Source organism: Podarcis vaucheri (genome assembly GCF_965113315.1).
Source record: "Podarcis vaucheri genome assembly, chromosome: 7".
Classification (NCBI taxonomy): domain Eukaryota; kingdom Metazoa; phylum Chordata; class Lepidosauria; order Squamata; family Lacertidae; genus Podarcis; species Podarcis vaucheri.
In genome coordinates, this window is record NC_138765.1 from 78698840 (window position 1) to 78715249 (window position 16410).

The 16410-nt window shown below is 41.8% G+C and overlaps 1 protein-coding gene across 9 annotated transcripts in view; it reads left to right on the forward strand.

Moving 5' to 3' along the window:
- The window catches only part of KIF1B (kinesin family member 1B), a 134396-nt gene that overhangs the window by 2291 nt on the left and 115695 nt on the right, over positions 1 to 16410 (forward strand). For all 9 annotated transcript variants that reach the window (XM_082229703.1, XM_082229695.1, XM_082229697.1 and 6 more), the window contains exon 2: positions 8072 to 8251. In XM_082229703.1, coding sequence (XP_082085829.1) covers positions 8146 to 8251 — 106 coding nt within the window. In that variant the 5' untranslated portion in view covers positions 8072 to 8145. The remainder of the gene's footprint in view (positions 1 to 8071; positions 8252 to 16410) is intronic.

The following is a 16410-nucleotide window of genomic DNA, read 5'->3' on the forward strand; positions in this document are numbered from 1 at the left end:
TCTCCTGAGTGGGACCCGTAGCTTCATATTTATTTTGAGAGAGCAGTTTTCAATGTTTGCATCCTTTTTCGCTGAAGCTCTGTTGCAGCTTCATCTTTTAAGCAGGGCGGGGTTTGAAGCAGAATTCTCCTTCATTCTATATTAATTTCTGTCTCTACCCCAACCCCAATTTCCTACAGCAGTGAATTGTTTGGGAAATGCAGGAACCTCTGTGTTTGTCTTTTCCCTACCTCTCCCCCCAGCTTTTCCTCTTCTCTGCCATAAACAGCTGCCGTTTTGTTTTGATGCGTTTCCCCACCCCCCTTTCCTCTATATCCAGCACAGCACAATTACGGGGCAGCCATATTGGGATGATGATCCGACAGTCCTCTAGGAGCTTAATCAGGGATGGGGCAGAAGGTCAAAAAATACTGTTTTGGAATTGATGGCTTTATTGCAAATGCTCACCGGGTTTCATGGAATTGTCTGCTAATTGTCATGGCCTGCTTGCATCTTCATAGTTGTCTCTGTACCTGCTCAAGTTGAATTTTCGAGGGTGGGGTTGTAGGACTCTGTGAGTTGCCTTTTTATGTTGTACATCTCTCTCTGTGTATTATATTATGTAATATTTCTTACTGTGAAATTTGGTGTTTCTCTGTATGGAGCAGAGATTTTAAAGCTTTTGCCCTAGTCCTTCCACCCTCCTCTTCCTTTTGTCTCCATCTTACTGGCTGCACACAGTGACTGCTGTGAATTTTTATTTATTATAAAGTGCTAAGTGGATATTCAACTCTATAGAAATATATGATGACGATGGAAGGTATTTAAGTGTCCCTGTCATACAGCTTCCATAGCTGTAGGAGTATGAAGGAAAAAATGTGGTTTTGTGACTGATGCCTAACTTGATAGCATTCAGATGCTTGGTACTGCTGCTTTCATTTAAATTTAAAACGGTTACCAGTCTGTATTAAGATGATAGACACCAGGCCTCTGCCTGTCTCTTTCCCTGTTACAGAACGTAAAATTTTACACATACTCTCTATGAATATTCACACATACTGTCTCTGTCCTGGATGCTTCTAAGTTAACTTTGCATACATTAATCTCTGACCTGGTTTCAGTTGTCATCTTAGTCATGGTGAGATTTTTGTCGAAGGTGGTCAGATTTTAATTCAAAAGGTAACATGCATTGCCCTTAATAGTTTTAAAGGCCAGCTTTGGCTTCCCATTAATTTAGCCGTCTGGTATGTGGAGCTTTTATATGGTTGTGTGTACTGTGTGCTAAGGAAACATAGAAAACACATGAAGCCAATCAAAAATATTTGCTTGGGTTTGTTTCAGATAATATTCCTGGAATTAATTCCACCCAATGATTTGGTATTTGTCTGGCAGGGACTAGGATGGAAGATGCAACAGAAAAAGTGGAGGGCATGAAGATAGAGGTGTGGTACCCAGCAGGCCTGAGTAGCCTTTTTGAGAGGTTTAGTCCTCCAGTAGAAGTGATGGTTAATTGTTTTGCTGAACTAGCTGTAAAGTTTTTGCCAACTTGCTAGAAAAAGCTTTTGGACTCCTGGATTCCTGGCCAGCCAGGGGCCCTTGGGATTTTTGAAAGGTCGTTACATTTTGATCTGAGTATTAAGCCGAGAGGTGCAAAATAAGTCAAATGGTTTAAAATGTAGTCACCATTAAAATGGCCACAAACCTGGACGGCTTTAAAAGGGGATCAAGCAGACTCATGGAGAATAATAGCCACTAGTCATGGTGATATTGCCTCCATTATTGGAGGTGGTATGCCTCTGAATGCCAGTTGCTGGGGTTCGCGATTGGGAAAGTACCTTTATGTACATGTCCCACTTGTGGGCTCCTCATTGGCATCTATGAGAACAAAATGCTAGACTAGTTGGGCCTTTGGTCTGATCTAGCAGGTCTCCCCTGTTCTTACACACAGGCACACTCAATAATCTAAGCTGGTGCTAATCATTACATATAATAGTAGTGAATCCCTAAGAAGCCCTAAGATATGAGTCCTGAACCTATTACTGGTCACTGAGTGACCCTTAGTTCTAGTTTTATATGAGAGGGAGGACAAAAACTTCTCTCCACTGGGAACATACATGAAACGGATGAAGAACCTGTCACCCTCTAAATGTTGGACTCCCAATTCGCATCAGCCCCAGCCAGCATGACCAGTGGTCAAGGCTGTTGGGAGTTGGAGTTCCAACAAACTGTGGAGGGCACCACGTTTTCCATCCTTAGACTAGTATCTGGCCAGTCTGTCATTTGTTTTTTTTAAAGTTTTAGCCTCTGCTGGTCTCTCATGTTCAGAATGGAATGTCACTGTCAGTTTTTGAGTTGGGAAGTATATAATAATAATAATAATAATAATAATAATAATAATAATAATTTATAATAATAATTTATTTATACCCCGCCCATCTGGCTGGGCCTCCCCAGCCACTCTGGGTGGCTTCCAACCAAATATCAAAATACAGTAATATATCAAAATACAGTAATATATACTTCATAATGTATTCTTTTCCTCCCCCATCAAAAAAAAAAAAAAGAAAAAAAGATAAAAGGTTACATGCAATGCTGCATGACTATTAAAATCTAGTAAACTCTATCCACCATTTTTATATTCAAGGCCACAATATGATACATCTAGAGACTGTATGTAATGTGAAGGAGATTATGCGTTGAAATATTTTAGTTGATATTTTAGAATGTAAAATCCTATTTTATTTACTGATTGGTTTTGCCTGGTGGGCTTATAGCTGAATAAAGTATTATCTATCTATCTATCTATCTATCTATCTATCTACATGCATTGGGAAGCAGACACAAAGTGGTTTCACCCTATTGTGCGGGGTGGGGAGTGTGGCTCACCCTTTGTGATTCAGTTTATAAACTGGAACATAGGAAGCTACTTTACACCAGTCAGTTTATTTGTAAATCTAGCCTAGTATTGGCTACATTGGCTGGTAGATGTGTCTCAGGTAGGTCCTTCCTGTCACCTCCTCTTGACATCCTTTTAACTGGTAATTCCAGAGATTGCATCTGGGACCTTTTCACACAAAGCAGGTGCTCAACCTCTGAACTTTAGTTTGCCAGTTGTCAGATGACTTTGATAGCTGCTTCCTTAGGCAAACAACTTTAACACCTTTTACAAGGTGTTGTGAGGCTGGAGGCTGTGCCTTACTTGTGTGAAACCTTTTTAGTTCCATATATCACTTAAACACAGATGAAAGTACCCAAGCTTTATTATTGCACCTTTTCAAATTGCATCAGTAATTAATGTGTTTTGCTGAAAATGCTCCTAACAACTGGGATGTAGGGAATAATAATAATAATAATAATAATAATAATAATAATAATAATATACCACCATTTGAAGATCACGGGTGGGGGGGTTCACAACATAAAAATACAAAACAAGAACACAAAATACATAATGAAACCAAAATAAACCAATAACCCCCCCTCCCAGAAACACATTTAAAAGACCATGGAATGTTAATCAGTCAAAAGTCTGGTAACAGAGAAATGCTTTTGCCTGGTAATGTAATGAAGGTAGAAGGCAAGCCCCCCTGGGGAGAGCATTCCACAAATGGGGAGCCACCGCAGAAAAGGCCCATTCTTATGTTGCCACCCTCTGTACCTCTTGTGAAGGAGGCAGATGAAGAAAGGGCCTCAGTTGATGGTCTGATTTGGTTTATATGAGAATAGGTGGTCCTTGAGGTACTGCTGTCCTGAGCTGTTTAAGGCTTTTTAGGTCAAAAGCAACACTTTGAACTGGGCCCAGAAACTAATTGGCAGCCAGTGCAGTCAGGTCAAGATCAGTGTAATATGCTGAAATCGTCTTGCCCTGGTGAGCAACCTGGCTACCGGATTCTGCACCATCTGAAGTTTCTGAATCATCTTCAGAGGCAGCCCTGCGTATAAATGTGTTGCAGTAATGTAACTTAGAGGTTACCAGAGCATAGAAGACAGTTGTTAGGCTATCCCTGTCCAGATATTGGCACAGCTGGGCCATTAGCCGAAGCTGATGGAAGGCACCCTGTGCCACTGAGGCCGCCTGAGCCTCAAGTGACAACAAAGGATCCAGAAGTACCCCCAGGCTGTGTACCTGCTCCTTCAGAGGGAGTGTAACCTCATCAAGAGCAGGGAACCTACCATTCATCTGGTCTAGGGTACTGCCCACTGGATTCAGCTTCAGTTTGTTGGCTCGCATCCAAATGACCGAGGCCAGACAATGGTACTGCCACACCTGCAGATGTAAAGGAAAAGTAGATTATAGGTTGCCTTCCTATCCTGCAGCTGTCAACTTTTCTTTCTCTGGTGCCTAAAATTGTTTTCTGAGAGACAGTTGTGTCTCTCAGAAGGACAGGCCTAAATAGTCAGAATTACTGTTTTTTGTTTAGTGGCTTTTAGTCTAGTTCCTTTAAAAATCTTTTTTCCCTTCTAACAAGACTCTGGAACACTCTGTTCAGCAGCCTATTCCATTTTTCACTGGTTTCGTCATCTGCACAGGCATTAAAGCAGCACTTCAGATGGCAGTGTGTGAGCTTACTAAAGAAGGCTTGTTCAGAAGAATGGTGTATTGAAATGTTGTTTCCCAGCATGCTTATTTAAGTCAGGCTACACATTTCGCATATTGAAGTCAGAGAGAGGATTAAATTGGGCAAGTGTGCCCCCAATCTCACATTTGACCTCTCAATAAATTGGCCCGTCTCTTTAAAAACAAATACACCCAGCAAACACAAAACACTGACTGTTTTGCATCTTTGCATGTTCTCTGTTCTGAGATTTTTCATTCTAAAGTGATGGTGCCTGTTCAAGAGAGAAGGAACACAATACCTGAATCATGCGATGGAGTAAAGCAGAAAAAAGTCAATGAAGGAAAAGACCCTATTTCTTTCTAACACATTTGAAGTCTGTTATAAATGTGCATAAGAGCAAAAGAAGAGTCTGGTGGATCAGGCCAATGGCCAGTGTTAGAAATTAGCCAGGCACCAGGCACATTTTGTGACTGGCGCAGGTCCAATTGTGACCATGTGGAGATCTCTGGATACCAGGTTGGCGACTCACATCTCCATCTGGTTGGCTGTTCTAACTTTCTTAAGCAGGTAAGCCAGGCATGGCGAAACTTGGCCCTCCAGCTGTTTTGGGACTACAATTCCCATCATCCCTGACCAGTGGTCCTGTTAGCTAGGGATGATGGGAGTTGTAGCCCCAAAACAGCTGGAGCGCCAAGTTTGGCCATGCCTGAGGTAAGCAGAACAGCTTATTTATTGCATTTATATCCCACCTTTTCTTCTGCAAGGAGTATATGGTTCACCCCCTTCTCAGTTAACCTCACAGGTCATAGGGCTGTGGCTAGCCCAAGTGAGCTTCATGACTGAGTGGAGATTTGAACCCTGGCCTCCCAGGTCCTAGTCTGTCACTAACCACTACTCCACACTGATTTCCTAGAGTCCTTCTGCTATGAGGCAGCTATATAAGTTAAGTAAGTAAATTAATATGAGGAAAACAAAACATCAATTAGAAAAAGATCTGAATTGTTTTCCATGAAGCTTGAATTTATGTTATTCTGGATTGTTTTATTTGATGTTTCAATGTGTTGTAAACCATTTTGAGATTTTGTTTTCTTTAAAATATCAAGCGGTATAATAATGAAATTATTCTTATTATTAACAACAACAACAACAAATCCCATTGTAAAAAGCGCGCCTAGAAATTCTGTGTGGTGACTGCAACCTTTGTGGTGTAAGGAGCTACAAAAGGACACTTAAGTTGAGGATTCCAAAGTACTTAATGTACCTTCTATGATATTACCAGAAGTTTTTTGTCCATTAATCCAAAGTGCTTTTAGTTCGGTTCCAAGACAGCTGAATTGATGATAATGAAAGACTGTAGAAGGCAAAGGTTGTACAGTATTGCAGTATTAACATACATGCATCTCTGCTGTCTTCATCTCTTGGTTTTTAACTTAACGGATTTTTGCAGACACACCTACAAGCTAATATGTAACTTTCTTGTTTTGATGTGGCATGAGGAATTGTGAGTTAGCTAGCAGCCAATACTCGTTTTATTTGGTGGGTGGGGGAAATGACCTGTCTCCTAAATGTATAGCTACTGTGAGATATAATAGTTGTCCAGTTAGCTATACTACTCAACAGTGGCCAAATACCTGACTAATAAGATGACACATCCAATTCCTTTATTTCACCATGCAACCTGTTTTCACCATTGTGAAAAGGGGCCATAGTGCGAAAAAATATGGGGGTGCAGTAAGGATTCATTTAATCTTTAAACGCAAACCTACTTAGTTTGCACTTTCTAAAACAGTATGTGAACTGAAAAGCAGCCATCCTTCTAGATTTGCATTTCTTTGCATTTGCCATGTGTTCTCCAGGCAAGTAGTGTGTACAAGAATGCATAGACTAGGGTAAAGTCTATATGAAAAAAACATGTAAAAATGCATTCTGTTAGGAAATGAATTCTTTACAAGAATGTTTATATTAGGCAGATTTGTATGCAAACATGTCTATTTTAGGATAAATTTGTTTGTTTGTTTCAAATGCACCATGAACGGTAAGCCAGAAATAAACTGAGAACAAACTTTGGTTTGTTTATGATTTACTGCTCATGGTTTGTTTGAAAGAAACAAACCATGATCCAGGTTTGGATGACAGGAAAAGTCATTCTATGGCTTGTTTGAGTCACGTGGGTGCTACATGGGAGGGGAGAAGCCACATGATGACTCACGTGTTAAAGGAGAGAAATGTTCACAAGTAAGCTATGGTTTAATACAAACAGTGGCTTATTATTTCTAAGGTAATGCAGCCCTTGACAAGAAAAAAGGCAAATCTCCATGCCCTAAAGCAAATCTCTCTCTGGGAGAATCCTACTTTAGGCGCTTAAAACAAAGTGAACAATATCCTCAACAGCCTCCTGATCAGAGTCTTTACTTAAGAGAGTCTAGTACAGTATATCTTTTGTCAATGTAAGCTGAACTGAAGATAGCATCTCAAAATGAAGAGCTGTAGAACGTTTTCTCAAAGTAATGGAATGTTTAATTCATAATAATAAGGTTTACCCCACACTACATTCTTTATAACATAGTGCCATTGTGAAAACTGGGTATTGTGGATGTCCACTTGTAATTTTACAGGTAGGCCGTCTGTGTATAATTTTTTGTGTATATTTGTGTATAAGATGCTAGATGTTTTTGTTTAAATAACTATGAATAGCCTTCAGTTGGATGTCCTTTTGGTGTATCCTGCGTTAAACGAAGCTCAAATTATTTATTTCTTCAAACAAGGAATAGCAACATAGACCAGAAAAGGACAGCCATGTCAGTAAATAGAACAAGTTGATAAAAGGAGAGGATGCTAAATGATATCTCCAGTCTCTCCGTTAGCTGATTCAGGATTAGTCGTTCTCAAGCCTATCTGCGGAAACACAATAATTTGCCCACAATGTACTCTCTCTCCCAGCTAAACTGCATTTTTCACTATGGCTATTTGCTCCTGGAACTTGGTGATTTGGTCTATTTGCTTTGTTAGCCAGCAGCTGCGAGGATAGAAATGTTTCAAACAGAAACCTGCTTCCCTCCCTCTTTTCTACAGAATCAAGGAGGGAGGAAGCTGTTTTTAGGGTGACTTCAAAGGCAAAGCCACCTCAGCATGTATTTTAATTTTTATATACTCTGTGAATGGAGGAAATCCCTGGGGTTGTGTAGGTTTCTTTTAAGCTTTCCACATGTACCAATAAAATGAACAAACAGCACAAAGAACGGCTGTCCTTTTAATCCCTCTGAGTCAGGAGTGATGTCAGTTTGCAGGCTCCATGTTTTCTCCTTGAGGGAGGGGCTGGAAACAATCATTTCCCCTGAAAACTATTACTTGACAGTGGCTAGCGAGAAGGAGGGTAACCCTGGATACGCTCGGCCTCCATGAAGCCAAAAAATATGAAATTTGTCTGTAGGGGGGTATCTAATGAGCTAAGCTATTATCCTAGCAACCATCAAGATGTCTGGAATGTATTTTCAAATTATTGAATTTCTCTCTCTCTCTCTCTCTCTCAAAAGATAACTCCAGGAAAGAAAAAGCTGTGGAAGTTCTTCGCTCATAATTTCTGGAGTACACACAAGAGAACTGCAAAATGTCAGGCGCTTCAGTCAAGGTGGCTGTCCGGGTCAGACCCTTTAATTCCCGAGAGACCAGCAAAGAGTCCAAATGCATCATACAAATGCAAGGCAACTCAACCAGTAAGTTTGGTGCAAATCTTCAGATGGAGTGGTTTTTCCTTGATGAGATTCTCAGTAAATTGGTTACTGTCTAGCTTATGTCATTGACAAATGGTTCATTTAAGGAAATCCTTTATTTTTGTATAAGTCTTGTGATAGTTTTTTCAAAAGGCGTTATAATTTGCTTAAATGCATTTTTGCTTATTAATACTCTTTCTCTTGCTGTGGATATGTCAAAAGCAGAAACGTGATTTGGAGACTTCCTTCTCTTTGGCAACATTGCATGATCATTTCTATATGAGTTTTTCCTTGGAAATGGCAGAATGGTTGTCCATTATGTACGTGTGTTTGCTTGAGAGGAAGCTTAAATGCCTTTTGGTCTGTGGCTCCAGAAGGAGTGTAACAACAGGGATCATCCAGTTTGCAATTTATGGGGTAATTCTGCTATCAGTAAGACAGGTAACCAAGAGGGAGGGAAAGCTGAAGTATTGCTTAGCAACCAGACAGAGTAGCATGATGTTTGCTGAAGTAGCACATCCCCTGATTCTGAGTGTTTTCTGCTGTATGTTTAGTTGAATGACTCCTTGCTATGTACAAGGCCTGAATTGAGAGAGACAAAATCTCTCAAATTATAAGCTGGTTGTAGTCAGTTTCCCGGTAAAGTATTATCAGGAGTACTTTTCTCTCTGAACTCCCATCTGTGTTATTTAAATGAATTTGTTAACAATTCCATGATTAAAGGTGTCCTGGTGTTGTTGTTTTGTGGTCTGGCAGTTTGAACCCCGGTACACCTGTCATCATAGATATAACTGTCTAAATGGTAGTTTTCAAGGAACAGAGTTGTAAAGAAATAAATGAACAAGCTCCGAGGATCAAGCTGTAGCCGCTTCAGTAGGGAAAGGCTTCGTTTGCATCTTTCTATTGAACTGATTTTGCTGGGAATGTTCTGACCTGCAGCCTTTTGGGGAACGTCTCCAGGCAGACAAAAGCAAATTGAAATAGCAGGTGGTCAGACTTAAGTCACTTCGACCCATTTAATAACTGTGGGAAAGTAGCATTAGAGATATCCTGGAGCCTTTGTCATCTGAGGGTGGGCTTTTCTAGTGTGCTATTAGGTAGGAATTATGCAAGGAATGTTCAGAAAAATGGATCTTCTGAAAAGGAGAAAGTGGAAAGGGAAGAGGCTGCTTTTCAGGCGGTAATGGGGGGACTATTTTACAGGCTCTTGTCTCCCCCCCCCCTTGTGTTCTTACTGAGCGGCATGAAGGTGTGTATAGAAATATACACTTCTATAAAAGGAGTCCATAACCTCTAATCCCAACCTCCCCCCCCAAAAAAAAATACCATGTGAATGATAGCAGAATATCTCCTGTTCCAGCCTGTCCTGGGTGTGTGGTGTTGTATCTAGTCCATGTGCTGCAGTGGTTAGAGCAGTGGTGAACAACTCCTTTCAGCCTGAAGACTGCGTTCCCTGGTGGGCAACCTTCTGAGGTCCACATGTCAGTGGTATGCAGAGTTGAGGCAAAACGGGTGGAACAGCAAATAGGAATTTTATATTTCATTACAGTGGTGCCTCGCAAGACGAAAATAATTCGTTCTGCGAGTCTTTTCGTCTTGCGATGTTTTTCGTCTTGCGAAGCACGGTCCGTCGCAACTGCGCCTCTTCAAGTGGCTTTAAAAAAAAAGCGCAAGACGTTTTCGTCTTGCGAAGCAAGCCCATAGGGAAATTCGTCTAGCGAAGCAACGCAAAGACGGAAAACCCTTTCGTCTAGCGAGTTTTTCGTCTTGCGAGGCATTCGTCTTGTGGGGCACCACTGTACTACACACACTCACCCACCTCTCCTCTCTATCCTCCATCCAGGTGAGCGAAGGACATTATATCAGAATTCAAAGGCACATTCTAGCTAGGCAGAAATTCTCTGGGTGTGATGCAGAGGCCAGTGAGGGGTGTGGTGTGTGGCCAGGGACAAGATAGTTTCATCATATTACACTGATTGTGGCTCAGCTGCACTGGCTAGCAATTAGTTTCTGGGCTTTGAATTATAAACAGCTCAGGACTGCAGTATCTCAAGGACTGCCTCTCCCCATATGGACCGACTTGGACACTGTGATCATCACCTTGAGGCCGTTTTTCATGTGCCTCCTTCATGAAAGGTCCGGAGGGTGGTAACATGAGAATGGGCCTTTTCTGCATTGGCTCCCCGTTTGTGGAATGATCTCCCCAGGAATGTTGTTGTGGAACAAACAACAACAACATCTAGAGTAGAACATTAGAGGTTTGTCTGATTATTGGGAAATTGGGAGTGGGGTGAGTGCTTGGGGAGATGTATGATTTAATCCAGCATGGGTTGACTCCTGTGTTCTGCTTTTAAAACATGCCAGCTATGCATTCTCTTTTGGCTGAGCTTGATTGGGTTCCTAGTTGTCTGTCAGTAACAAAAAAAATTAACAAAGTCAATTGACACTGAAGTGACATAGATTATCTCCTTTCTGGGTATACTTGTTGAATATTGAACTGTAATTTTGACTAAATCTGCATATGGCTTTGGCCTGGACTGAGCATAACCATGGTTTGTTTAACAAACCACATGTTAAACATGAGATATTCCATAATCTAAGAAGCCATGGCTTGTTTCTACAGCTTTTGGTTTGTTTTTGAGCTGCACTTTCCTCAGTAGTTTGATGAACGTCTGGGGTGCAGTGGTCAAACAAACCCATGGTTAAGTGTGTTGGGTTCACATGCAATGCTAACCCCCACAGTTAAGGGAAACAAGTTTTGTAAGCCACCAACAAATAAGCTCCTGATTGGTTGGCAGTTAGAAAACCATAGTTGCACTTCTGGGCAGAGTTCACGCATAATGCTAAGGTTTAGTTTAATATAGTGTGAACCAGGTGTTTGTAAATATTTTGCTTAGAAAGGAATAAAAGTTCTTTTCTGTAGTTTCAGGAGTGAGTGAGACAGCATTCTGCAAAGTCTAAAATGTACAAGATACTGAGAAGCCCATGAAAATGCCATGCTATTTCCTGATAAATCTTAATTAGATAACTAGACAGTTTGTTCAGCCCATCTTGTAAGGGCAGCTTAACAATTGCTTGGCATGTTGTGTGGCATGCCTATGCATTGCTAAGGACAAATAGACATTTAGAACTGTTGGAGATACTGGCTTTCGGCCATGAAAGGAAGTTGCCTCCTCTAGCAAATATGCATGGATTTAAATATTTGGAAGTTGCCAATACAAGTTTCCTTTGTTCTTTTTGAAAGAGGGTGGTACTGCTAGAATTTTACAAGCTGTCCTTAATATTCTATGGAAAGCAGTTTTTAGAAAATATCTGTCCTCTGGTATAATCCACCCTGTTTAAACTTGCAGGTGCAATTAGGATTCATACAGGCTGTAATGTTTCAATGCAGGTGAGGCTACATCATGGTTAAGCCACGGAGCAGTAAGCTGTGATCCCTGCCTCAAGTGCTGTGTCTGAACTGGGTATCATGGCTTGTTTTGCTCCAAATAAATGATGTTCTGAAGCTGAGAACAAAGCTTGGCTTCAGATCATTTTTTTTTTTTTGAACAAAACAAACCATGACCCCAGTTTGGCCATAGCACTAAGCCAGGGAATTGGGGCTTGTTGCTACTGCTCACTAATGGGGAGGAATGAAGCAGCAATGATCTGGGCATTCACAGCAATGCCTTAACTAACCGTGGTTTAATCACAACATGAAAATGCAGCCTTTATCTCATTTCTTTATCTTTTTTTTGTGTGCGTGTGTGTATAGAATTGCACAGTGAAATCCTGCAGTCCAGCTGAAATCACATGTACTGTCTGCATTAAGAGGCTGGAATGTTGGCAGCACGCCTGGCCTGCTTGCAGGGCGGTCGGAACTGATTGCAGATGCTACACAGCAGAAAGTTGTTGTCATGGAGGATATGGAAATGAGAATGGGTTGCTGGTGGTGGGAAATGGGGGGAAAGCTGACAGCAGAGGTGCCAACTTGTGGGAGAGATTGGGGAACTAAAGTCATGTCAGGATGCCGGAGGAGCAGAACGCCTCAGCAGTGCAACTTCAATGGCCAGAGGTTCCTCCTTCGCCTCCTGCTGCCTCTGCCACCATCCAGGGGCTGCATATTCCCTCCTTCCCAGCAGCAGCAGCAGCAACAGCAGGAGGAGCCAGCCACTGAAGCTGCGCCATGCTTGGCTCTGCAGTTGGCCCTGAGTTTTTTGGACATTGCAGGGGCCTCGCCTCCCTCACAAAAATATTGGGGAGTCTAAAAGGTTTGGGCCCCCAAGAGTTGGTGATCCTGACTGCCAGTGGGGTTGCATAATTGCCTCTGGGGTTGAGCATTTGCAGCTTTATACAGCCAAAACTAAGTTATTTGCAGACTTCATAACTGCCTCAAAGCTCCAGTAGCTATTAGGGCTAAAAGGAAGAATGGAACCACAGCTGGTTTCGTGGAGGCAGTTCTTACAGGTGAATGGCTGTTTACCAGCCTTCCATGATGAGCACTCTTAGGCTATGTTCTCAGAGGATGACTTTAGCAAATCTCATCTATTTATTGCTGCTTTGTTCTTGATGAGAGCTGGTGCAACACAATTCTTTATAGCAGGTGTTGCCAACCAGGTGCTCTGCAGATGTTTTGAATTCTAACTCCCATCAGTCCCAGCCAGCATGGCTGTCTAGGAGGGCATTTTTGGAGCTCATGTGCCTCCCTCTCCTCTTTTGTGAGGCAGGCTGTAATTTTTTTTGTCCAATCAGGCACACTGTAGTTTTATCATGGTTTGCAGGGTTCATCACAAGCTGTAATTTGTTGGTTCAAATGAAATGGACTTACATTGTGACTAGAAACTGTAGTGTTCTGGTTTGAATGGAAAGTGCAAACTATGGTTTGCTTCATACTTGGAAGGAAGTAAGGGAATGGTCTTGTGTAAAGACCTCTTGAAGGCACATTCTCACAGTGCCAAACTATGGATCAGTGATACATTTGAACAAGTCCTTTGTGTAGTGACATTTCTGGACTGCATCTCTCATTACCCTTGCCATAGGCCATGCTGGCTGAGGCTCATGGGTGTTGTAGGTCAATAGCATCTGGTATGGACTCCCTTTTTGTTTTGTTACCTTCTTTTAAAAAGGCACGTGAAATGCCTGTCGTCCTTAGCTTTGATGTTCATGTAACTGTTAACAGAATAGGGGCTGTTTCACCGATTCAGCAAGTCTCTGTCTATCATGAAGAGAATTCCTTCCTCTTTGGAAAGCAGAACAGCAGCAAACTGTGGGCTATCCTAACGGCAGTAATTCTGGTGCCATTCTAGTGATTCAGCTTCTGGCTGTTCAGTAATGTAATGCACAAAAACAACCCCAGCCAATTGGAAGGGAGTGTTGTTCAGTCATATGACGGCAACTGGAATAGTGCTCCACTCCCAAGCTATTCCTTTTTTATGATTAGTGCCTGAAATTGGTTTCAATGTTTGGGGATCCTTTTAAGTCTGTTTTCCTGAAGGGTTTGCTGCATTAAGCCTCCACAGTTGAAGAAACTCCTCCTCTTCCTAGTAACAGCAGAATGTCTCCCCAGAACATTGAGTAAGATTTTCTCCTACAAAGGTCAGCCATCAAGCTTCCTATTTGCATACTAATCTCTGTTTTTTTGTAGTTGTTCTTACATTGCTAATACACTTTCATCATGAAAGAGCTTGGGCGCTGAGGACTCATTATTACAATGAACAGCATTATTTTTGACAGTGCTGGAAGCTGCAGCTGAGTGGCTTCATGTTACAGTTCAAAAAAGTCAGAATTGCTTGCCCCAAATCTAGAAATTCAGCAGAATATCTATCAACCTACCTACTTGCCTATCTAGCTCGTTCCACCCAGAGGAATTACACATTTTGGTATTTTCTTTATCTAACTGCCATATTTTCATACACCACAAAAGTGTCCCTGAAATAATGGTACTCTATCCTAGTTTTCCAGGAGCAATATGGAGCATGTTGGTTTATTTTTCTGTAAAGTTGATATAATTGCCTGATGCTGCCATTGTGTTTAGTAAATGCATGTGCCATCACATCCATCTCTAGCTTTTCACTGGTGGACTGACTTTTAAAGCTAGTTTCACTGCATTTTTGATGTTGTGTGGTTTCTACCCTGTAGCTGGCTCTTAAGCAGCTGGCAAAGCATAAAATACATGGCTGGATGGTGGCACAACTAGCTTAAGTTCCAGTGGATTTCAAGCATGACTTAAATTTGGCTTCTGCGCAGTAGATTTCCATTATGAATGCAATATATACAACATAGAATCATAGAATTGTAGAGTTGGAAGGGACCCCAAGTGTCATCTGGTCCAGCCCTGTAATGCATTAATCTCAAATAGCTCCTACATGACAGATGACCATCCAACCTCTGCTTAAAAGCCTACAAGGAAGGAGAGTCCACCATCTCTCGTGGGAGTCTGTTCCACTATCAACCAGTCTTACTGTCAGAAAGTTCTTCTTGATGCTTAGTTGGAATCTCCTTTCTATGCAAGTTCTGTGGTTGGTTTTCTACTTTTGTTGTGGAAGTCCTGAGCCATTTCTTGTGCACTTGATGGGGACAAATAAACTCATTTACAACTGCAAGCTGGGTTGATAATGTATAAATCCCATTTGAACACAGAATTAAACTAATTAAACGTGAATTTTATTTCCCTCTCTGCAGAGAGATCTTACAGTATCCTTTCCCCATATTTTACGCTGTGTTTCATGTTATTGGATCATCTGTGACTTAAGCAATGGGATTGCACTTCTCCAAACCCCTTTATCCCATTGCTTAAAGCAGTGTGGTGGCCCCATCTGTCAGGAGTAAACCACAGATGCTGCCTTTAACAGATTGTGGTTTATGAAGCTGAGAAGGCATGAGCTCTCGGCTACATGGGATACTTTATTTATTTATTTTGGCTTGGAATGTATGCTCTTTTCTATCTTTAGTTATTTATGAGAAGGACCATATAAGTGCTAGCACCTGGTTTGCATGCAAAAGATCCCAGCTTCACTTCCTGATGTCAGGTAGATATTTCAAGTGAATTGAAATATCTCTGTGGAGGCCCTTAAGAGCCCTCATCAGAGTAGACCAGTCTTCCCCAACCTGGTGCTCCAAGATGTTTTGCACTACAACTCCCATCATCCCTCACTTTGATGCTCATGCTATCTGAGGCTGCTGGGAGTTTGAGTCCAGAACTTCTGGAGTGCACCACGATGGGGTATCAGGGAGTACACAATGCCAGGCCATGTGGATGAATAGTCTGAGCTGGTGCAAGGCACCTTCTATTGTCTCTCCCCCCCCCCCCAATTTTCAGTATTTTCAAAGGGGACCTTAAAGTCTAATCCATTCAGTCAAATGGATGTGGGGAAATGTGCATTGCCACCTAAAATACCTTGATAGCCACTCTTCTTGCTACCAAAGTTGGAAGCATCCAGAGATGGGCTTCTGATGCAGATCTCAACCACTGGTGCATTTCACTGCATACAGAGAAATGGAACAATAACATTCCACATTCTTATTTGCTAATAACCATAGACATGTTCACATCACAGGTGGCTTGGCACCAGTGATCTTTGACATTTTTCTTCCTAAGAAGGTGGTGCTTACAAGTATGGTTGAGAAACCCTCGGGAATCCAAAAGACACTAACCAGGAACTTGAGATCTTGACCACCATTAGCCATATATCAGGCAGTGGGCCAATGCTCAGTAAAAGAGCATCAATTTTGCATGTAGAAGGTCCCAAGTTCAATCCCCAGCATCTCTGAATCGGACTGGAAATCTTCCCTGTCTGAAATGACGTGGAGATGGTTTCAGTAAGTATGGAAAATACTGGGCTAGATGGACCCAATGGTTTGACTTTGTCTGAGGCAGCTTCCTATGTTCCTACTGCTTAATCGGAGACCTATCTTGCTAGAACAACCCTTGCGGCTAGCTAGCTGGCTGAAGAAATAAAAGTCACTTACCCCAATACATTTTTCGGTATAGCTTAGGAGAAAGGTTACCAAAATGGTGGGCGGAGGTTTCAGATGGCAGTAGATGCTTCCTCCCACTAGCCTAGTGGGACATTCAGGAGGAAGAAGTGGAAAGCCTAATTCAGTTGCATCCAAGCCAGGAATCCCAGAGGCACATCACTTCAGATATCAACATTTCATGTCTCTCCTTGGATGGAGTCAGTGGC